This window comes from Gopherus evgoodei, chromosome 7 (assembly GCF_007399415.2).
Source record: "Gopherus evgoodei ecotype Sinaloan lineage chromosome 7, rGopEvg1_v1.p, whole genome shotgun sequence".
NCBI classification, from domain to species: domain Eukaryota; kingdom Metazoa; phylum Chordata; order Testudines; family Testudinidae; genus Gopherus; species Gopherus evgoodei.
The window spans coordinates 130,566,881-130,589,354 of record NC_044328.1 but is presented as its reverse complement, the minus strand read 5'-3'; the positions used below and the strand labels follow the sequence as shown (position 1 = coordinate 130,589,354).

The following is a 22,474-nucleotide window of genomic DNA, read 5'->3' as shown; positions in this document are numbered from 1 at the left end:
GTCTTCTGGGAAGTTGTGCACATCACTGGAGAGCAGATAGAGGTGCGCTTGCCAAGCGGCAACCAAGAAAAGGGGCTTCAAGGGCTGGGGGGGGCTCCCTGGGCAGCGGCAATCCCAGTCGTGACGAGCGCAGTCAGCATGGGCCAGTGTGGGACAGCTGCTGGAGGCCTGTCAGCGTTGACATAGGTAACGCAGTGCTTGCACTTGCGCTACGTCAGCCTTGGTACATCGAGTGCGGCTAAGCGGCACTCGGGAGCTGGTGTTACTCTGGCGGCGCAGGGCCAGCTCCAGGGTTTTTGCTGCCCTGAGTGGCAAACAAACAAAAAAAAAGCCGCGATCATGATCGGCGGCACTTCACGGCAGCTCCACCGCGTCGCTTTCTTCTTCAGTGGCAATTCTGTGGCAGGTCCTTCCCTCTGAGAGGGACTGAGGGACTCGCCGCCGAATTGCTGCCAAAGAGCCTGACATGCTGCCCCTTCCCCTTGGCTGCCCCAAGCACCTGCTTGCTGAGCTGGGGCCTGGAGCCAGCCCTGGGAGGCGTAACAGGACCCTTCCATTGGGGGCAGGGGGACGACCAGTTCCTGTGTAGACACTTGCACGTCTAGGGCAATGCACGGTGGAGCATGTTGCTCTGTGTCGCCTGGAGCAGGCCTCTGCTACCCACAGATGGGAGGGAGCGAAGGAGCTTCCTCAGCTGCACGGATACGGATGCTGTAGCTAATCACTGCGGTTGCACAGGCTACAGCAGGCTCGGGAACCTCTGAAGTGGGACATTGGCGAGCACCACTTTCTCCTACACCAGATTCAGAGGTGGAGAGAAACCAGTCACAAGTTCAGCAGCCTGAGTGTGAGATGACTTGACCCGATGCCATTGTTCTAGGGGGTCTGTGCCCAAAGGGTTTGGGCGGCACTGCTGTGCAGGGAGACAGGCTCACAGGGGAGCCACTGGAAGCATAGACAGTGGGACTCAGGTCCTGGCCTCTCCCTGCCCCCTCCCTAACACAGCTTTGGTAGCATTGCAGGGCTTTAGAGTGCCTCTGAAAATGGCTGGAGGGTGGCTAGGACGTAAAAAGACCACAGGGGAGCATCAGCTTAGGACTCTTGTTTAGTGTCCGGGTCTCAAACTTCTGATCATTTAAAAGCAGTAAGGCCATGCCCCCTCCAGTAACCCTCCCCCCGGTCCCCGACTGGCTGCAGGAAGTGAGAGCTCAGCGGGACAAGGAGGTTGCAATTATCCCAAAACCAAATGACTCTGCTTATTACGACAGCCTGTAACCCACTAACAACCGCCCCCAGCTGCTTCCCCCCTTCCTCCTCCTGTGACTGGGGGCAGGATGGATGAAGTTAACTGTGTGCTTCCCTGGAATGGACCCTGGAAATCCCTGTTAACTGCTCAAGACAAACAATCCCTTTCCCCATGTGTACCTGGGACCCCACAGCCCCTCTCCCAGCCCTGAGGAAAAGCTCTGACGCTTCTGTCCCTCACAACAGAGGAAGCGCAGGTAAGAGACGTTGTTCCTCCTCCACAACCCTTGGTTACCCATGAACTCAATCCAGCCTGTGTGCACCTGGCTGGCCCGCCCTGCTCCTGGCGGCTGCACTAGGACCCAGGTGTGTGGGAGCAGCAGCAGGAAGCTGGGTTTGAACCCACCTGCCCTTTGCCTGGCAGCCTGAGGCTCGGGAAGGGGAGGGGAAAGGGCAGGGCTGGGACTGGGGCAGTGTGCAGTGCAGTGCAGTGCAGTGCAGCACAGACCAGAGCACTGAGCTGAGTTCAACCAGCTGGGATCCCAGGGCTGTGCTGACTATGCCAGTCCCCTCTGCCCGGTACCTGGGTGGGGCTGGGGGCTGAGTGGGAAGCCCTGAGTCAGGTGCTCTTGTTTTGGGGGCTGGCTACTCCCTGGAGGACCCAGGACCTAGTTGCTGTCGCTGCAGCCTGGCCTGAAGGGAGGCCTGAGCTGGGTGCTGGCTTCTGCAAGGGAAGGGGCTCCCCGCTGGAGCCGCTCATGGCTGGCAGGAACAGCCCCTGGCGCTGGCTCTGACCCCGCAGGCCCAGGAGATGCAGGCTGCGGGGTTAGGGCTCTTCCTGCTGCTCCTGCCCAGAACGGGGCTCCATGCCCTCCCGGGCTCTGTCAGCTGCTCCCAGGTGTGTATGAGCTGGGATTGGGGCTCCCCACTGCTGCTCAGGAGGCGGCTCTGCCGTGGGGGGCCACTGATGGGGCGCAGGCGGGTTGGGGGCTGTTGAGTAAAGATAGTGCTGCTCCCCCTGACAACACCCAGCCTCAAGCCCTGGTTGCACCCCGGCCCAGGGGCCTGCAGGTGTTGGTCTCTGTTTACACTGGTAACTGGCCCACCTGCCTGGCACGGCCTTGGCCTCCCCCTGCTCCGACCATGCCCCAGTCCAGCCCCTGGCTGGGAGGCCGCCGCAGAGGGTCCCTCTCCTGGCAGCAGGGTGGCAGGGAAGGGCAGTTCCCAGGGGGGTGCCCTGCCTGGGGACAGATACCCCAGCAGCAATTGGGTTGAGTGGGTCTGTGTCCCACCAGCTGGTGTCAAGGGTTTGGGGACTGGGATGGGACAAGCTGTGCCCTGGAGCTGGCCTGTCCTGGGGGTACCCAGAGCCAATCTACCCCCAAAGCACCTGCCAAGAGAACGCCACGCCGCTTGCCCTCCCGCTGTGGTGAGAGTGGCAGGATCGCTCAGCCCTGGGCTGGGGCACAAGAGCTGGAGGGGACGGGGCAATGGGGGGGGAGGAGGCAGGGAGGTGGAGGGGCCTGGCTTGGGCAGAACCGGACAGGGGGCTCTGCAGGCCTCAGTGGGCCCTGGGGGAGCCCCTTCGGCCTCTCTGAGCAGGTGATGAGTGTGACGAGGGCCTGGCCCCCCATCATGGCTGGAGGGGGCGCCCTGCCCCGGCACTGGGGACCGGCAGGGAGGGTGAGTCCCCGATGCAGTGCAGTGCGTCAGACAGGGAGAGCTGGGCGTGGGCCTCAGCGCTGCTGTTTGCTCAACTAACAAACCAGTCGGGCCTGGCAGCTCTGTGTGTTGAAGCCATAAACCCTGGCCTGGTGCCTGTGGCCATGGAGACGGGGCCAGCAGGCGCAGTGGGACGAGGGGCCGGGCTCCGGGCTGCAGCACCCTGCTTACAGGCCGGGGAGAGCCAGCGGGGGCTGGGCCAGGCCGGGCCACTGGGCTTGGTGCCCTGCTCTGCTGCATTACACAGCGTGGGCAACGCTGACCCCTGGTCTGGCCCCCCCAGAGCCGGGCAGAGAGTGCCCAGGAGGTCTGTATCCCCTGGAGCCACTGCTGGAATGAGGGAGGCCTGAGGGAGGCTGACTAATGCAGCCCTGGCCTCTCCTAGCACGGGACACTGTGGGGGCAGGGCAGGGCGCTGACTATGGGGGCTCCCAGCAGGGGGCGCTGTGGGGGTGGGGCAGGGCACTGACTATGGGGGCTCCCAGCAGGGGGCGCTGTGGGGGTGGGGCAGGGCGCTGGCTGTGGGGGGGGGCTCCCAGCAGGGGGCGCTGTGGTGGCGGGGTAGGGCGCTGGCTGTGCGGCCTCCCAGCAGGGGGCGCTGTGGGGGTGGGGCAGGGCACTGACTATGGGGGCTCCCAGCAGGGGGCGCTGTGGGGGTGGGGCAGGGCACTGACTATGGGGGCTCCCAGCAGGGGGCGCTGTGGGGGGGCCTCCCAGCAGAGGGCGCTGTGGTGGCGGGGCAGGGCGCTGGCTGTGGGGGGGGGCTCCCAGCAGGGGGCGCTGTGGGGGCGGGGCAGGGCCCTGGCTCTGGGGAGCTCCCAGCAGGGGGCGCTGTGGGGGTGGGGCAGGGCGCTGACTGTGGGGGGGGCTCCCAGCAGGGGGCGCTGTGGGGGTGGAGCAGGGCGCTGACTATGGGGGTTCTCAGCAGGGGGCGCTGTGGGGGCGAGGCAGGGCACTGACTATGGGGCCTCCCAGCAGAGGGCGCTGTGGGGGCGGGGCAGGGCCCTGGCTCTGGGGAGCTCCTAGCAGGGGGCGCTGTGGGGGCGGGGCAGGGCGCTGACTATGGGGGCTCCCAGCAGGGGGCGCTGTGGGGGCGAGGCAGGGCACTGACTATGGGGCCTCCCAGCAGGGGGTGCTGTGGGGGGGCCTCCCAGCAGAGGGCGCTGTGGGGGCGGGGCAGGCCGCTGGCTGTGGGGGGGGCTCCCAGCAGGGGGCGCTGTGGGGGGGCCTCCCAGCAGAGGGCGCTGTGGGGGCGGGGCAGGGCCCTGGCTCTGGGGAGCTCCTAGCAGGGGGTGCTGTGGGGGTGGGGCAGGGCGCTGGCTGTGGGGGGGGGCTCCCAACAGGGGGCGCTGTGGGGGTGGGGCAGGGCACTGACTATGGGGGTTCTCAGCAGGGGGCGCTGTGGGGGCGGGGCGAGGCACTGACTATGGGGGCTCCCAGCAGTGGGTGCTGTGGAGGCAGGGCAGGGTGTTGGATGGGGGGGAAGCTCCCAGCAGGGGTGCTGTGGGGGGGCTCCCAGCAGGGGGCGCTGTGGGGGCAGGGCGCTGGCTGAGGGGGGCTCCATGCAGCGGGGTCAGTATGTGAATGGGGAGGACTTGGCTTCTCCCTGATCTTTCCTCCTTCTCCTGCAGGGCCTGTCCTGCCGGCTGCTGGGTAAGTACCATATTGCTTTGTCCGACAGGCGGCTACAGCGCTGTTTCTGGGGAAACGTGGGTGGGTGGACAGGTGGAATCCCCCCTCCCCCCACAGCAGGGGTCTGGCCATGCTCTGTCCACAGGTGGGGCACGTGACCCTGGTGTCTGGGTCCCCAGGCTCACTAGGCTCCCACAGCCTGTCCTTCAAGCACAGTGGAAACCTCCCGCTTAATGGGTCTGGGGATCCCCAGTGCCCAGCCCCCACTCAATGGGTCCCCGGTGCCCAGCCATGCCCTGTCACAGAGTTAATAGAAATCAGAGAAATGTTGGCCTGGAAAAGACCTTGGAAGGGCAACTAGTGAAGTCCAGCCCTTGTGCTGGGGCAGGGCCACGTAACCCTGGATCATCCCGGGCGGAGGGTTGTCCAACCTGTGCTCAAAACCCTCCAGTGACAGGGATCCCACAGCCGCCCCTGGAAGCCTATTGCAGAGCTTAGCTCCCCTGAGAGGGAGAAAGGGTTTCCGAATATCTACCCGAGATCTCCCTGGCTGCAGATTCAGCCCATCACTTCTTGTCCTGCCTTCCGTGGACATGGAGAACATTCAATCTCCGTCCTATTCAGAACAGCCCTTAACAGACGTGAAGACTGTTCTCAGGTCCCCCTCAGTCCTCGTCTCTCCAGACTAAACAGGCCCTGGTTTTAAACCTTTCCTCCCAGGGCAGGTTTTCTAAACCTTTCATCATTTGTGCTGCTCTCCCAGGATTGTCTCCAGTTTGTCCACATCTGCCCTACAGTGCAGCCCCCAGAGCTGGTGATTCATTTGGTGATTCCCTGTTCTGTTCATTCCCTCTGGGGCACCTGGCATGGGCCACTGTCACAAGACAGGATACTGGGCTAGATGGACCTTTGGTCACCATCTGACCCAGTATGGCCATTGTTATATTCTTACTAGATACAGCCTTCCAGTTTGACAGCAAACCATTGATAACTACTCTTTGAGTACAGGCTTCCAACCAGTTTTGCACTCACCTTATATTTTCATCTAGTCCAGTGGTTTTCAACCTGTGGTCTGTGGACCCCTGGGGGTCTGCAGACTGTCTAAGATTTCCAAAGGGGTCCGCACCTCCATTTGACATTTTTTAGAGGTCTATAAATGAAAAAAGTTTGAAAACTCTGCTGTGGCCCACATTCCCTTAGTTTGCTCATGAGGCTGCCAGGTGGGACTGTGTCAAAAGCCTGACTAAAATCTAGGTACACCATATTTACAGCTTCCCCCCCACATCCACTAGACCAGTAGCCCTGTCTGAGAAGGAAATTAGGTTGGGTTGGCATGAGTTGTCCTTGATAGATCCATGCTGGCTGTTCCTTATAACCCTATTATCCTCTAGCTCAGGCCTGCACAACATGCGGCCCGCGGATGCTCACTGTGTGGCCCGCGGCTGGGAATCAAAGGGCTCTGGGCTGCATGCAGCAGCTGGGAGCCCAGAGCCCTTTAAATCCCAGCCACGGCCGGGATTCAAAAGGCTCTGGGCTGCCAGCCGTGGTGGGGAGCTCAGAGCTCTTTAAATCTCAGCTGCGGCCGGGATTCATAGGGCTCTGGGCTGCCAGCAGCCACGGGGAGCCCAGAGCCCTTTAAATCCCAGCCATGTCCGGGATTCAAAAGGCTCTGGGCTGCCTGCGGCGGCGGGGAGCCCAGAGCCCTTTAAATCCCAGCTGCCAGGACCGGTTTTAGGCCAATTCAACCAATTCCCCTGAATCGGCCCCACCCTTAAGAGGGCCCCACGCCCAAGCCCCAGTACGGTGTACCAGCAAAAGCCAGTGCGCTGTACCGGGGTGGCCCAGCTTCCCCAGGGGGCAATTTAAAAGGCCTGGGTTTCCCAGCAGTGGCTGGAGCCCCAGGCCCTTTAAATTGCCACCAGACCCCCAGTGCTGGAGCCCTGGGGTAGGGCTGTGAGGCTCTGGAGGCTATTTAAAAAGTCCAGGGCTCCCATCGCTTCTACCGCCCCGGGCCTGGAGCCCCAGGGTTCCCATGGCTATTTAAAGGGCTGGGGTGGTAGAAGCAGAGGAGCCCCAGGCTCTTTAAATAGCCCCCAGAGCACTGGGGTAGCGGGGGCTGGGGTTACAGCTACCTCTGCCGCCCTGGTCCTTTAAATAGCCCATGGAGCCCCACCACTTCCCCAGGGCTCCCGCAGCTATTTACAGGGCTGGGGCAGTGGAAGTAGGGGAGCCCAGAGCCCCTTTAAATCTCAGCCACGGCCGGGATTCATAGGGCTATGGGCTGCCCGCAGCGGCGGGGAGCCCAGAGCCCTTTTAATCCCAGCCACGGCCGGGTTTCAAAGGGCTCTGGGCTGCCTGCAGAGATTCCCGGCCGTGGCTGAGGTTTAAAGGGCTCAGGGCTCCCCGCTGCCACAGGCAGCCCAGAGCCCTTTGAATCCTGGCAGCAGCTGAGATTTAAAGGGCTCAGGGCTCCCTCTGGCTGCAAGCAGCCCAGAGCCCTTTGAATCCTGGCCGCGGCTCCAGCGGATGGGCTGGGGCTGGAATTTAAAGGGCTCAGGCTCCCCTCAGCGGCAGGAGCTCTGGGCCCTTTAAATCCCTGCCCCAGTCCCGCAAAACTCCGGTTTCCCCCAGCCAGAGCCCCGGGCCCTTTAATTTGACCCTGAGGGCTCCCAGCCACCTCTTCAGCTGGGAGCCCCTGGTTGATTTAAAATCAAGTATCACCTCCCCACCCCCAACCTTCCTTTTTGGCCCACAGCTGTTTTGGTGGGGTGGCGCTGGGGAAGGAGGGTTTGTTTCTGCAGGGCTGGGCAGTGCTGGGGCGTGGTGTTTCTGGGGGCTGGGGGGTTTTGGCCCTCAGCTGTTTTCTTTGGAGTAATGTGGCCCTCACCGCTTTACGTGTTGTGCAGGCCTGCTCTAGCTTCTTACAAGTTGATTATTCAATCATTTGTTCCAGTATCTTTCCAGGTATCGAAGTTCAGCTGACTGGTCTGTAATTCCCTGGGTCCACTTTGTTCCCCTTTTTAAAGAGAGGTGCTATGTTTGCCCTTCTCCCATGTTCTGGGTCATGACCCATCCTCCAGGAGTACTCAGAGATAACTGCTTCAGCTAGTTCCTTAAGTATCCCAGGGTGAATTTCATCCAGCCCTGCTGAGGTGAATACATCTAACTTCTCTAAATGTTCCTTCACCTGTTCTTTCCTTATTTTGACTTGCATTCCTTCCTCTGGTTGTGTTGAGTATCTGGTCACCATTAGCCTTTTTAATGATAATTGAAGCAAAATAAGCATGAAACACCTCAACTTTCTTGATGTCGTCAGTTATTAGCTCTCCTCCCTTCCTAAGCAGAACACCTGCACTTTTCCTTGTCTTGCTCTTTCCCCAATGTATTTATAGTATCTTTTCTTCTTGCCTGTTATGCCCCTTGCTAGTGTAACTCATTTTGTGCCTTGGCCGTTCAGATTTTGTCCCTGCACACTTGTGTTTTTCTTTTTACTTCTCCTGAGCAAGTGGTTCGTGTTTCTGCTTCTGTAGGATTCCTTGTTGATTGTCAGGTCATACTGGCCTCCGAATAGTCTCCCTACCCTTCCCTTTCCATCAGGACAGCCTGTCATGGTGTGTTTGTGCCTCTCCCGAACTCCTTTATTCCTCTGATTTCCCTATGGGCCCTGACCTACAGGTTCGCTACCAATTCCTCCCTGTTGGTCAGAATTCCAGAATTTGATAGCTGCTTTCAACTACCTGAAAGGGGGTTCTAAAGAGGATGGAGCTCGGCTGTTCTCAGTGGTAGCAGATGACAGAAGCAAGGAGCAATGGTCTCAAGTTGCAGTGGGGGAGGTTTAGGTTGGATATTAGGAAAAACTTTTTCCCTAGGAGGGTGGTGAAGCACTGGAATGGGTTCCCTAGGGAGGTGGTGGAATCTCCTTCCTTAGATGTTTTTAAGATCAGGCTTGACAAAGCCCTGGCTGGGATGATTTAGTTGGGGACTGGTCCTGCTTTGAGCAGGGGGTGGGACTAGATGACCTTCTGAGGTCCCTTCCGAATCCTGATATTCTATGTCTAGTCCCAGGTAAAAGACCCATGACTCTGGGAGCCCCGTTCTTCCCACTGGCCTGCTGCCAACCCCTGAGTTCGTGTGTCCAGCCTCCTGAGCATCCCACTGGCAGCTCTCTCTCATTCAGGCTGTGGGGCTCCCGTGGTCTTTTCCAGTCCTCTGTGGTTATGGGTCGGTGCCAGCTAGTCCGTGATGCTCCATTCCCATGCCCCAGCCAGCTACCCTCCCATCTCCTGCAGTGCCCGAGGAGCAGCATTTTAATTTTTCTGCACCTGCAGGGCAGTGATGCCAAGGGGCCGGGCACAGTCACACAGTTCATAACAGTGTTACAGACAATCCCCACCTTGTCACAGCTCCCACACCTGCTGGAGGGGGGCAAAGTGCCCATTGTCCAGCTGCCCCACTCCATGCCCGCTGAGGGTCTGCCCGGTGCCAGGTCTGCTCATGTTGTGGGGTGGGATGTGTCAGAATAAATGTTTTTTTCTCTCCTCTGCAGAGGACGATGTGCTGTGCAGCCCTGGGGCTGTGGGGCTGGCCTCTGGTCCAGTCCTGGTGCCAACCCAAATGACAATGGAGTCTGTGCTGCACTGCGCAGCAGAGTCTGACTGCTCCCCCTGCGTGCAGGTCAAGCTGCAGCTAGCTGTGCTGGGTGAGAGTGGGTTGGAGCAGTATCACGGAGTCCCTGGGCGATGCTGGCTCTGCTCCCTACGAAGCTGGTGGGCGATGCTGACTCTGCCCTGGGGGGCCTGGGCGATGCTGGCTCTGCTCTCTACGAAGCCCATGGGCAATGCTGGCTCTGCTCCCTATGAAGCTGGGCAGGACTCTGGGGAGCCTCCTCTCTCGGAGCAGACGGTCCCCAGGGCAAGAAGCTCCCACAGCTTCCACCTTCCTGGGTCTGAGCTCAGAGCATCCAGCATCCCCTGCCCCTCCGTGCGCTTCCCGCAGCGAGTCACCCGGGTGGGGTCCTGGGGCAGCCAGAGGGCCCTGCCCCCCCCGCTCCGCAGGCAGACGGGACTCTCAGCCAGCCGGGGAAACAGCAGGGTTATTAAATGACAGGATCACGGCGAAGGGCAGAGCTCGTTAGCACAGAAATCAGCCTATTGCTCCTCCTCCGACCTTTGTTTCACTTGGCTTCCCGGGCCAAGAGTCACCTGGTCACATCCCCCTCCTGTGTCTCAGGTTACGAAGGGGCGGCCATAGCATCCCTGCAGGCAGCTGGAGTAGCCCCCACAAGTCACACACACTTATTCCCGCCACCCAGACATTGGTGCAATACACAGGGAAACTGAGGCACGCACAGCATGCATGCAAAACAGTAAGACTCACATACAGCATAACAAGGGAAAATCTCCACTTCATCACAGGCAGAAAGGCAGCCCCAGAGCCCAGTTCTACCCAATTCCTGTGCCCCCCAGGTATGAGAGTGCCAGTGGCTTGGGGCTGTCCCCCCCAGGGGCAGGGTGGAGGCAGGAGTATCATTTCCCTTGCCTTAGTGCAGTGCCCTGGGCCCCTCAGCTGGGCCTGTGCTGAGCCAGCCAGGCACGTCTGCTCTTGGTCGGTCAGGGGGTTGGGGCTGGGCACCAGGTGCCAGAGGTGTGAGCGCGGCTGGCTGGGGCCCACTCTGGGCACACGCTGCCCCACTGTCTGTGTGGCACAGCCTGGTGAGTGGCTGTTTCTGTTTCAGGGCCCCGGGAGGAAGTGGCAGGTGAGGGGACCCGAGACGGACCTGGGATGGATGCCCTGCAGCATCAGGACAGTGGTGAGGGCCTCCGGGCAGCACCGACCCCGTGCCCCTCTCCCTGCCCACAAGGCCCCTGCCTGCCACTCACGTCTCCCTTTGCTCCCTGCTCTCCCAGGGCCGCTGCGAAGCTGGGTGCTGCTCTCGGTGCGGACGTATCCCTCTTCCCGCTGTGTCGCCATCGAGGTCCAGCTGCCCCGTGCTCTGGCACAGCCCAGCAACACCGTGGTATGTGGCCCAGTCCTGTGGGGCCTTGGGGAGACGGACTGACCCAGACCCTGGGGGACGTGCTCGGCTCCCCAGTAGGGACTGAATGGGCATCACGTCCAGGCCGCAGGAGAGATGGGGGGGGGCTGGGCTGGGCCCCCTTGGCTGAGTGACCCTTGGCCCCCCGGGGGGGAGGGGCTGGGCTGGGCCCCCCTCAGTGATGATGCCTGGCCCCCCGGGGGGGGAGGGGCTGGGCCCCCTGACTGACAGAACTCTGGCCCCCACTGGGGGTTGGGCCTTTTGGGCTCCTCTGCCTGAGTAACCCCTGGTACCCTGGGATGGGGGGCTGGGCTGGACCCCCTCGGCTGAATGACCTCTGCTCCCCCAGGGCTCCATGTGGTTTCATTGCTTTGAGGCAGCCCTGCGAGGGGAGCTGCACGTCACGTCCTACACGAGTCCCCGGTACCGGGAGGTGCTGAGCCAGACGCACCGTGTGCCCGGTGAGTGCCTGACCACAGTGCCAGTGTTGCACAGCCCCCAGGCCTGGAGCAGAGGGATTACAGGATTGGTAACCTGCTGCTGGCCCCTCTCCCTGCCCTTTTCCACCTCCCCCTGTCCCCAGAGCTGTCTGTGGCCCCTGCTAACCCCTGCACTGTCTTCCCCCCAGACTGTTCCTGGCCTGCAGCACAGGCTGCCATCCGGCAGTGCCAAGGTAGGAGCTTGTGACGCCCGATTCATGCGGGTGTCACCAACTGCCTAATGGGCCCCCCTTCCTGAGCGTCTGTGGGAGCCAGACACCCGCCCCCACACAGCCCATTGCTGTGGGGCTGTCTCACGTGGCCCCCTGGGCCTGGCAGCTGGGTCAGTTCCAGCCCCTCCACCCAGGGGAAGCTGGGCACAGAGAGCTCGGGGGTCACCCACTGAGGCCCTGGCTGGGCAGTGAGTGAGGAGGAGGGTCCCTGGGGCAGGGCCTCTCTGGGCTGGGGGTCCCTGGGGCAGTGAGGGGTCCCTGGGGCAGTGAGGAGGTCCCTGGGGCAGGGCTCGCTGGGCTGGGGGTCCCTGGGGCAGTGAGGAGGTCCCTGGGGCAGGGCTCGCTGGGCTGGGGGTCCCTGGGGCAGTGAGGGGTCCCTGGGGCAGTGAGGAGGTCCCTGGGGCAGTGAGGAGGTCCCTGGGGCAGGGCTCGCTGGGCTGGGGGTCCCTGGGGCAGTGAGGAGGTCCCTGGGGCAGGGCTCGCTGGGCTGGGGGTCCCTGGGGCAGTGAGAAGGTACCTGGGGCAGGGCTTGCTGGGCTGGGGGTCCCTGGGACAGTGAGGAGGTCCACGGGGCAGGGACTTGCTGGGCTGGGGGTCTCACTCATTGTCCCATGGCAGTGCCCAGGCTGCAGGTCTCCGTGGGGACAGAGCACGTGGTGGTGCAGTTGCAGGACGTGCCCGTGGAGCAGAACTTCATTGTGTGGTTCTATTGGAACCAGACACTTGAACTCAAAGGACTCAGGACAGAGGTGAGTGAGGGGCTGGCCCCAGAGTCCTTCTTCCCTATCCACTTTGTACCCTGTCCCCTGTGCCCTTCACGCCCCGCCCCACTCCTCTGGACCTCCCCAATGCCCAGCCCACAACCTCCCCGCGGGCCCCCAGCAGCACTCTGGCCTTTATTCCCTGTAGCTCTCCATGGGAGGGGAGTGGGGTCGAGAGCTTAGATCCAGGGGCTGGGAGCCATGACTCCTGGGTTCTGCCCCAGCAGCCTGTGCTGAGCCCTTCCTTCAGTTTCCTGCTCTGTGCCATGGGGGCACTTTGTGGCGCTGCAGTTGCATGGCAGCGAGGAGTTGGCTAGACTGGGTGGCAGGTGACCAATGTCTCCTCTTTCCTGTCTGCAGAGGGGTACTCAGAACTTCAGCCTGCCCTCCGCCCAGCTGCTGCCCTGCCTCTGTCTGCAGGTAGGGCCTGGGCTGGGAGCTGCTCCCCATGGGCCTGGCACTTGGCAGGCACTTATGGGAGGAACAGGGGTGCTGTGCCCAGGGTGGGGGCTCTGAGAGCCCAGGGGTTCCCCAGGGCAGAGTGGGGGGCCCATCGGGGGGTGCTGTGCCCAGGGTGGGGGCACTGAGAACCCAGGGGTTCCCCAGGGCGGAGTGGGGGGCCCAGCAGGGGTAACTGAGAGCCCAGGGATTCCCCAGGGTGGAGTGGGGGCCCCAGCAGGGGTAACTGAGAGCCCAGGGATTCCCCACAGCGGAGTGGGGACCCCAGCAGGGGTGCTGTTCCCAGGGTGTTGGGTGAGATCACTTTGTGCTGCCACACACTGTTTCTTGCCCAGGTCTGGCCAGATATCCCGGACCCCCCCAGGATCAGCCGCTGCCCCTTCACTCAGGGTAACTAGGCCACAGTCATCTACACCTGTCTCAGGGAGGGGTGTGCTGGGGGGCAGGGCTCCTGTCCATGTGCCGGGATGGGAAGTTGCGGGGATCTGGGTTGTCTGTGCGCTGTGTGTGTGTGTGTGGGGGGGTCATATCTGTGAGCTGGGCGGGTGTTGGGGGGCTCTGGGTGGGTATTGGGGGGCTCTCGGCAGGGGTTATATCTGTGAGCTGAGTGGGTGTTGGGGGGCTCTGGGCAGGGGTTATATCTGTGAGCTGAGTGGGTGTTGGGGGGCTCTGGGCAGGGGTTATATCTGTGAGCTGGGTGGGTGTTGGGGGGCTCTGGGCAGGGGTTATATCTGTGAGCTGGGTGGGTGTTGGGCTCTGGGCGGGTGTTGAGGGGCTCTGGGTGGGTGTTGGGGGGCCCTGGGCAGTCAGGGTCAGATAGTGGGCAGAGTAGTGACCTGTGCCAGGCTGTCTCCTGTGTAAAGCAGGCTGGCACTGCTGGCAGCGAGAGGGAGTGGGGAACTGCAGGCGAGTGGGTGAGGGGTGTGCCTGGGATGGGCTGAGCCCTTTGCCCCATGGCTGTTGCAGACCCTGCGGCGTGGACCCGGCTATGGGCACAGGCCCAGCTGAAGCTGCATCTCACTGGGGAGAGGCTAAGCTGCTCCGTGTCGGTGCCATGCGTGGTGCCAGCGGAGCTTGTGCCCTGCTGGAGGCTGAAGAGGGCCGGGCCCTGCCATGAGCTGCCCCACTTGCGCCAGGCCGTCACCGTGCCTGTGAGTAGTTCTGCTGGCTGGGGCTGGTGGAGAAGGGGGCAGTCTTTTGGGGGAGGGATGGGGAAGGGGAGGTGGAGGGGTGGGGGATGCGCATCGGGGGGCAGGAGCAGAGGCGGGGTGGAGCAGTGTGTGCTCGGGGGCTGAGGTTGGCATGTCATGTCCCCTCCCTCCTCCTTGCAGAGTCTCCACGAATTTGGGACGTTGCAGTCTCATCCGAACCTGTGTGTCCAGGTAGGAGACCCTGGGCAGGGGGTACCAGCTGGCAGCACCATAGAGCCGGGGCGCCACATTCCCACTCCCTCTGGGCCGGGCCGGGACCCCCCAGCAGAGCCATAGAGCCGGGGCACCACATTCCTACTCCCTCTGGGCCGGGCTGGGACCCCCCAGCAGAGCCATAGGGCTGGGGTGCTGCATTTCCGCTCCCTCCGGGCCAGGCCGTGACCCCCCAGGAGCGCCATAGGGCCAGGGTGCCGCGTTTCCGCTCCCTCCGGGCCAGGCCCCCCCAGCAGCACCATAGGGCCAGAGTGCTGCGTTCCCGCTCCCTCCGGGCCGGGCCAGGACCCCCCAGCAGTGCCATAGGGCCAGGGTGCCGTGTTCCTGCTCCCTCCGGGCTAGGCCAGGACTCCCTGGGTGCCCTCAGAGCTGCTTCCCTGTCCCGGGTTTATGCCCTGCCCCCTCAGTTCACACCTTTCCCTCACCCAGACTAGTTGCTCTGTTTTCTCTCCAGGTGTGGAGTGTTGGGCAGGTCCAGCTCATGCAGTGCCTGCAGGAAGGTGAGTGCCACGCTGGGATGCTGACACCATCTCCTCTCTAAGGGGAGCCATCTGGGCTGGGGTTCCCCTGATCCTGGTGCCCCCTCAGCCTCTCCTCTGCCCTAGGTGCTATGCGGGGCCAGCCGGCTGACTTCTTGCTGATGGAGACCAGGGACCCACAGGGGAACATGTTGCTCTGTGCCGTGGAGCGAGGCACCTGCGTTCCACTAGGCAGCTCCACCTGTATGGTGAGGGGCCCCTTGCCCTATGTGGCTCCTTGGAGGGCAGGAGCCCCGGGCAGTGCCCGCAGGGACCCCCTCCCCAGGCCCTGCCTGCAGGCTGCGGCCCCAGCAGCTCCTGTACCATTCTCACCCTTTGCCTCCTTTGCAGGGAGTTGGGGTGGGGGCCCTGGAGCAGCAGCTGCGATGGGATGTGCAGTCGGGGCAGTGTCTGCAGGTCAGTGCCATGGGGGGGCGGTATTGTCACACCCATGGGTGTAGATGGGCCAGTAATGGGCAGCTGTCTCCACAGATCTGGCCTGCTGAAGGCAGCCTGGTGGGCACCGGCTGGGCCTGCTCGCTGGAGAAGTGTGAGTATGTTGGGGGACGGGGGGTGGGGGCGGGCAGGCAGCAGCCTGGCTCTGGAGCTGAACAATGCTGGCTGGCGCTCAACCACTGGTGCTGGACCCATGGGCCCAGTGCGGGGGAAGGGGGATGCTGGACCCCCAGCCCACAGGGAGATGGCAGAAACCAGCCTTCCCACCTGCCTCGTGAAAGGGGCTCCTAGTGGCTCTGTTGGGAGGGAGGGATGGAGTGCAGCTCCCTGGTAGGGGCAGGGCTTAGAGGAGGGCCTTAGGCAAGATGCCAGCCCATGGCCAGGCACTCCCTGGGCCGCGGCGATTCTAGAGAGAGCAGGGAAAGCTGCTGAGCTGCCAGGCCGAAGCCCTGCCCTGCCCAGAGTGTGTCTTTTGAGCCCGCCTTGGGATAATTCGCTGCCACCAGGGGCCCTAGCCCTAACCCCTCCCACCCCCGTGCCCTGAGCACCACCTGCCCCTGTTAGGGTTGCCAACTTTCTCATCGCACAAAACCAAACACACTTACTCCACCCCCTCCCCCGTCTCTTGTACTCCCCCACCCTCACTCCCTTGCTTATTTTCATCCGGATGGGGCAGGGGCTTGTGGTTCAGGAGGACGTGAAGGGTGTGGGCTCTGAGTGGTGCTTACCTCGGGGCTCCCTGGAAGTGGTGACATCTCCCTTGGCTCCTAGGCAGAAACTCAGCCAGGTGGCTCTGCTTGGTGCATGCTGCCTCTGCCCACAGGCACCGCCCCCGCAGCTCCCATTGGCTGTGGTTCCTGGCCAGTGGGAGCTGCGGAGCCGGCACTCAGGGCAGGGGCAGTGCGCGGAGCCTCCCTGGCAATGCCTCTCTCTAGGAGCTGAGGGAATGTGTCACCAGTTTCGGGGACCCCCGTGGAGCCAGTTAGGGAGCCTGTCAGCCCCACTGACCAGACTTTTAATGGCCCAGTCCGTGGTACCGACCAGAGCCGCCACGGTCCCTTTTTGACTGGACATTCCTGTCGAAAACTGGACACCTGGCAACCCTAACCCCTGTGTCCTGGCAGATCTGCGGGCCCGCTGGGCGCTGGCTTGGATGGGAGTTCTCCTCAGCACCTTCTGCATCCTGCTTCTGCTCCTGCTCAAGAAGGAAAATCTGAAAGGTGAGAACTCCCCACCCCCTTCCCATGGGGTGCCCTGCCCTCCCCTCTCCCTGCACTGCCAAGTCCCCTTCTCCACCGAGCCCTAGGGTCGTGTGGGGCACTGGGGCCAGCACTGCCTGGTGGGGGAGAGCGCCCCCTTACTGAGCCCCCTGTCCGAGAGCACAGGCCCCCTAGTGCCCCACTGGGGCCAGCACTGCCTGGTGGGGCAGAGCGCCCCCTACTGAGCCCCCCTTCGAGAGCACAGGCCCCCTAGTGCCCCACTGGGGCCAGCACTGCCTGGTGGGGAGAGCACCCCCTACCGAGCCCCCTTCGAGAGCACAGGCCCCCTAGTGCCCCACTGGGGCCAGCACTGCCTGGTGGGGAGAGCGCCCCCTACTGAGCCCCTGTCCGAGAGCACAGGCCCCCTAGTGCCCCACTGGGGCCAGCACTGCCTGGTGGGGGAGAGCGCCCCCTACTGAGCCCCCCTCCGAGAGCACAGGCCCCCTAGTGCCCCACTGGGGCCAGCACTGCCTGGTGGGGGAGAGCGCCCCCTACTGAGCCCCCCTCCGAGAGCACAGGCCCCCTAGTGCCCCACTGGGGCCAGCACTGCCTGGTGGGGCAGAGCGCCCCCTACTGAGCCCCCCTCCGAGAGCACAGGCCCCCTAGTGCCCCACTGGGGCCAGCACTGCCTGGTGGGGAGAGCGCCCCCTACTGAGCCCCCTCTGAGAGCACAGGCCCCCTAGTGCCCCACTGGGGCCAGCACTGCCTGGTGGGGGAGAGCGCCCCCTACTGAGCCCCCTTCGAGAGCACAGGCCCCCTAGTGCCCCACTGGGGCCAGCACTGCCTGGTGGGGAGAGCGCCCCCTACTGAGCCCCCGTCCGAGAGCACAGGCCCCCTAGTGCCCCACTGGGGCCAGCACTGCCTGGTGGGGGAGAGCGCCCCCTACTGAGCCCCCCTCCGAGAGCACAGGCCCCTTAGTGCCCCACTGGGGCCAGCACTGCCTGGTGGGGAGAGCGCCCCCTACTGAGCCCCCCTTCGAGAGCACAGGCCCCCTAGTGCCCCACTGGGGCCAGCACTGCCTGGTGGGGGAGAGCGCCCCCTACTGAGCCCCCCTCCGAGAGCACAGGCCCCCTAGTGCCCCACTGGGGCCAGCACTGCCTGGTGGGGAGAGCGCCCCCTACTGAGCCCCCTCCGAGAGCACAGGCCGCCTAGTGCCCCACTGGGGCCAGCACTGCCTGGTGGGGGAGAGCGCCCCCTACTGAGCCCCTGTCCGAGAGCACAGGCCCCCTAGTGCCCCACTGGGGCCAGCACTGCCTGGTGGGGGAGAGCGCCCCCTTCTGAGCCCCTGTCCGAGAGCACAGGCCCCCTAGTGCCCCACTGGGGCCAGCACTGCCTGGTGGGGGAGAGCGCCCCCTACTGAGCCCCCTTCGAGAGCACAGGCCTCCGAGCAGCACACTGGCACACTGGGGTAGCACTGACCGTGAGGCAAGTGTCCCCCCCGATCTAACACATGCCTTAGACAGAGCTGGGGTTTGCTCCACCTATTTCTGAGTGGGCCTGGCTCTGCTAGGGTGGGTGCGGGACCAGTGCCTGACCTGCTAACTCACTATGTCTTCCCCTTTCATCTCCCAGGGTGGCTGAAGATGCTGAAGGAGGATTATAGCTCTGGGGGTGAGTGCTTGGGGAGAGGCTGCCCTGTGGCAGGTCTGAGTGGGGTGCTGAGCCCCAGGTCACTTGAGGGCCAAGGCCAGAAGAGTGAGGAGGAGCAGGAGCCCGGATGCAGCTCTCCAGGCTGGGATGCTGCAGCTGGGAACACATGCCCTCACACTTAGGCCTGGGGTGCGGGCAGGGCCCTCTGCCCAGGGCTCTGTCCCTGCCAGGCAGAGCTGCCAGAGCCTGAGAGAGCAGAGCACGGGGCCAGGCAAGGGGTGGCGACTGGGCTGCTGGGCCACACGCAGCCTGTCTAGCCTTCCCTGGCCGCTCCATGGCTCTGCCCAGCCTGGTTCTGAGTGCTAATGGCTCTCTCTGTCCCAGCAGGCCTGCTGCGGGGCCGGCGCATCCTGATCCTCTACTCGCCCGACCACGCCGGCTTTGAGCAGCTGGTGAGCACCCTGGCCTGCGCCCTGACACGGCTGCAGCTGGTGGTGTCAATGGAGCTGTGGAGCCGGGCCGAGCTCTGTGCCATTGGCCCCATGCAGTGGTTCCATGCCCAGCGGCTGCGGCTCCTACAGGAGGGTGGCACAGTGGTCCTGCTGTTCTCCAGGGGCGCCGTTGCCAAGTGCACGGAGTGGCTGCTCTGGAAGCCGGGGGAACTGCTGCCCCAGGATGATCCGTACAGCGCCTTCTCGGCCTCCCTCAACTGCATCCTCCCGGATTTCCTGGCTGGCAAGGCTGGGGGCCGGTACCTGGTAGCCTGTTTTGAGGATCTCCTCCAGCCGGCTGACATTCCGGAGCTCTTCCGCTCCGTGCCCATCTTCATGCTGCCCTCCCAGCTGCCCACCTTCCTCCTGGCACTGGCTGGCACTGCTGCAGGCAGGGAGCAGAAAAGCGGCCTGAAGAAGCACTCCCTGTGGATCAGCGACAGCCTGCAGCGCGCCATCAAAGAGTGCCAACTGCAGGAACCCGATGGGCACTGCCCACCACAGGCGTCCGCCCTTCCTGGGAGCAGACAGATACCGATGGGTGCAAAGAGTGAGGCTGGGGAGCTCTCTCCACCCATGGGCTCCACGTGACTGCGACTCTGTCCACTGAGACTCTGGGCGCTATCGGTAGACAGGATACTGGGCTAGATGGACCTTTGGCCTGACCAAGTGGGGCTGTTCTTATGTTCTCCTGCCAAGCCAGAGTGTGTCTGCCACTGTCTCTGCACCAGCTGGGCTGGGCACGGAGGGAAAGACTCCACTGGCACCTGGCTGAAGCATATGCTGGCAGGGCCTGTCCCCTGCCCTGCGGTGGGCTCTGCGGGTCACTGCCCCACACTCTCAATAAAGGCTGGTTATTTTTCTAATGGTATGTGGGTGTTTCCTGGGCTCCGGGCTAGAAGCAAGTAGCTGGGGCCTGGTCACGAGTGAGGCAAGGCTGGGGCAGGTCAGGCGGGGGCCCAGCTGTGACACCCGTGCCCGTGGGAGCCAGCTGAGGTCACTCAGGGTGAACTGCAAACAGAATGGGGCAGACAAACCCTAAACGCTGATGGATATTCTAATACTTAGGTTTACCAACCAGCCCAAAACAGCCTCTGTGTTACCCCTCTGGTTACTCAGAAGTCCCAGCAATGCAATTCCCTTAAAGTATCTAGCCTCAGGCCTCTTTCCAGACGCACGCATCAAACATATGGTGGTGATAAATTCTGAAAATCTTATTTCATCATATAAAAGAAAAGGTTCTTCCAACCCCAACAGATCAGCCACATAGCCAGGTCAAATGATAACTTACCCACAATACATGCTTATAGCCAATTCTTATTAACTAAACTAAAATTTATTAAAAAAGAAAAGAGAGAGAGAGTTAAATTTATTGAGGTCCAGATCCATAGCAGAGATGGTGAGTTTGTAGTTGCCAAAAGTTCTTTTAGAAATAGTGATAGAATCATAGAATATCAGGGTTGGAAGAGACCTCAGGAGGTATCTAGTCCAACCCCCTGCTTAAAGCAGGACCAACCCCAACTAAATCATCCCAGCCAGGGCTTTGTCAGCCGGGCCTTAAAAACCCCTAAGGAAGGCGATTCCACCACCTCCCTAGGGAACCCATTCCAGTGCTTCACCACCCTCCTAGTGAAATAGTGTTTCCTAATATCCAACCTAGACCTCCCTGCACTGCATCTTGAATATATTCCATATGTTATAGTCCAATGTCCATCAGTGTTTTCCCCAGGAATTGAAATTAGGGGGGCTGTTCGAAATTATGGGGTGGGGGGGTCAGGACCGATGAGAGGTGAGACACTGAGGGTGAAGGGGGGCTGTATGGCACCACAGTAAAAATTGAAAACTGTTTCATGACCATTTTATTTGATTTAACTCATTCTCAAAACATCACACAAATTAACGTTGGCTACTCAAGCCTTTTATGAAGCACGACATCGACATCCTTCTTGGTTTCTTGTTATAATTTTGCACAACTCTGTTAATGAACTTCTTAAATGCAATACACTCATCTTTGATGGCTTCTTGTGTGTCCAGTACATCCGTTCCTTCAATTGATTTGCTCATTAGTTCATTCACATGATCAGGCAGAAGGCGACTTCTTTCAGAACACAAAATTCTGTTCAATAATGAAGAAGAACATTCAACTGTAGCTGCTGTGACTGGGAGTAGTAAGAGATGAATTCCGACTTCTTTCAGCCCAGGAAGCATGGCATAAAGAGCGGGTCAAACCACTATAAAAAGAAGTTGAAGTCAAATCTTCATTCATTGTAGGATATTCCACTCTACGTGCAAATTCTCTGTTCTGTCCTGAGTACATGGCAGCCCCATTGCTGCTAGTGCATCACTCCACTCAGCTGTTGGTGTTTTCCAGAACAGGGATCTGTAAAAGCAACATAGAGGTTGAATAGAATCTAGAAGTCGCTGCTGTAGATTTTTAAGAATCAAGTCTGTGCACTTTTTCAGTTCTCTTAACAAACACTTCTTGTCCTCTTCACTTAAGGATTCAATATAAATGTCTTCATTAGTCAACTTCTGACTGAAGTCTTTGCTTCTTCCAGTACTTGTTCAATGGATAGCTCTCTGATTGATCCAAATGTAGCTTCTGTTGCTGGACAAAGATCTCCTAATGTAGCAGATGCCTGGATGGCATTGTGGTTTCAACAGTAGACTTACGAGAGAGAGAATGGCAATAGTCTTCTCTGACTGTAGTAGCAAAAGTAATCCACTAGCGTCACTACTTCGATCCATCCCATCTTGTTAGATGCTTTCCAAAGCCAGTAATAACGTCTGGAGTAATTTTAGGACAACAGCCAAGGAACACTCATGAGAAAGCCAGAGGGTTTTCCCAGGTTGGACTAATTTGAACTTCAGTCCCAGCATATCTTCTGTATTTTCCAAGATATTCAGTCTTTTTGGACTCTTGCTGAAAAAATAATATAATGAAGACATTAAATGTATAGCTTTTAAAATGTCCTTTGAAGAGTCTGCAGCTCATACTAGCACTAGTTAGAGTAGATGGCCTCTGCAGTGTGTATAGGAGAGATTAGGGTTACACTTTTCTCTGAGCAAAGCTTGTACTCCACCATGTCTTCCAGAGAAGTTTGCAGCACCATCCAATGCACAAGTAGCCATCTGTTTGGGGTCCAATTGACAAGCATTTAACTCTTCTAAGATGAGGGTTGTCACAGATGTAGCCCAGCGCCGTAACAAGGGCGAAGGAGTGAGGCACTTGCCTCGGGTGCGCAAAGTATAGGGGCACAGCTCTACCACGATTGGCGATGCTTTGGCGGCAGCTCTACCACCACCACTTCTTTGGTGGCAATTCGGCGGTGAGTCCCCGAGTCCCTCTCGGAAGGAAGGACCTGCTGCCAAATTGCCACTGCTGCTTCATTCACTCTTTGGCGGCAATTCAGCGGTGGGCCCTTTTCTCTGAGAGGGACTCAGGCATCCGCCACCGAATTGCTGCCAAAGAGCCTGGAGCTGGCCCTTGCCTTGGGCACAAAAATTCCTTGTTATGGCTCTGATGCAGCTGATGTGTCTTCTGTAACTCAAACATCTAGAAATGCATCTACTGGCCTACCCCTGACATCAAGATAACATTCACAATGACTTGATGCCCATTTGCATCGGTGCATTCATCAGCCAGGTATGCAAATATTTTGAATGGGGTGAGAGAAGTCTTCCCTTTTTCAACTGTGGCGTCTTTCACTCTTGCACCACATGCTTCTAGCCAGTCAGTTGAGTTTCTTGCAGAAAGACAGTGAGCATTTGCTGGTCTTGTTCGGAACCAGTGTTCAACGTCAGGATGAACAAGTGACAATGCCCTTAACATTGGCCTCCAGTCTGTAGTGAGTGGTATCTTTTGCTTAAATAGAAAGTAGGATGCCACAGCCATGTTTGTTCGCATGAACTGTGTTGTGTCTCCAGCCTTCTTAACAGGCTCATTAACACTCACCTGCATTGTCCTTGGTCAGTAGAAACTCAGAGTTCAGCTCCCAAGTGGGAGGCAAGAAAGCACCTTGCTCGTTCCTCCAGCTGCTCACTGTTCGCTCTGGCCACTGTTGTTCATTGTGCCACCGTTCACTCCATTGCTCTGTTGCCTGCACCATCACCTCCTGCTGCCACCTGCCACTGTGACCTCTGCGAGTTGGTCTCTTGAGGTCCCACCAGC

General features: G+C 60.6%; 1 protein-coding gene across 6 annotated transcripts; it reads left to right on the top strand.

Annotated features, from left to right (window-relative positions):
• Positions 1-1,242: 1,242 nt before the first annotated feature.
• On the top strand, positions 1,243-19,662 carry IL17RC (interleukin 17 receptor C). Of its 6 annotated transcripts, none has more exons than XM_030569746.1 (19): positions 1,750-2,143; positions 4,599-4,620; positions 9,146-9,298; positions 10,334-10,408; positions 10,506-10,615; positions 10,983-11,094; positions 11,262-11,306; positions 11,964-12,094; positions 12,467-12,526; positions 12,901-12,955; positions 13,532-13,716; positions 13,897-13,947; positions 14,444-14,489; positions 14,595-14,716; positions 14,859-14,924; positions 15,000-15,057; positions 16,088-16,183; positions 17,795-17,833; positions 18,200-19,662. In XM_030569746.1, exons 1-19 carry the CDS (start codon positions 2,057-2,059, stop codon positions 18,892-18,894), a joined length of 2,208 nt encoding a protein of 735 aa, XP_030425606.1. In that variant the 5' UTR covers positions 1,750-2,056; the 3' UTR covers positions 18,895-19,662. The 6 variants fall into 6 exon arrangements, with proteins under 6 accessions (XP_030425608.1, XP_030425606.1, XP_030425605.1 ...); XM_030569745.1 differs by having other exon boundaries at positions 18,197-19,662; XM_030569748.1 differs by lacking the exon at positions 1,750-2,143 and adding an exon at positions 1,243-1,502 and having other exon boundaries at positions 14,859-15,057; positions 18,197-19,662.
• The last annotated feature ends 2,812 nt before the right edge of the window (positions 19,663-22,474 follow it).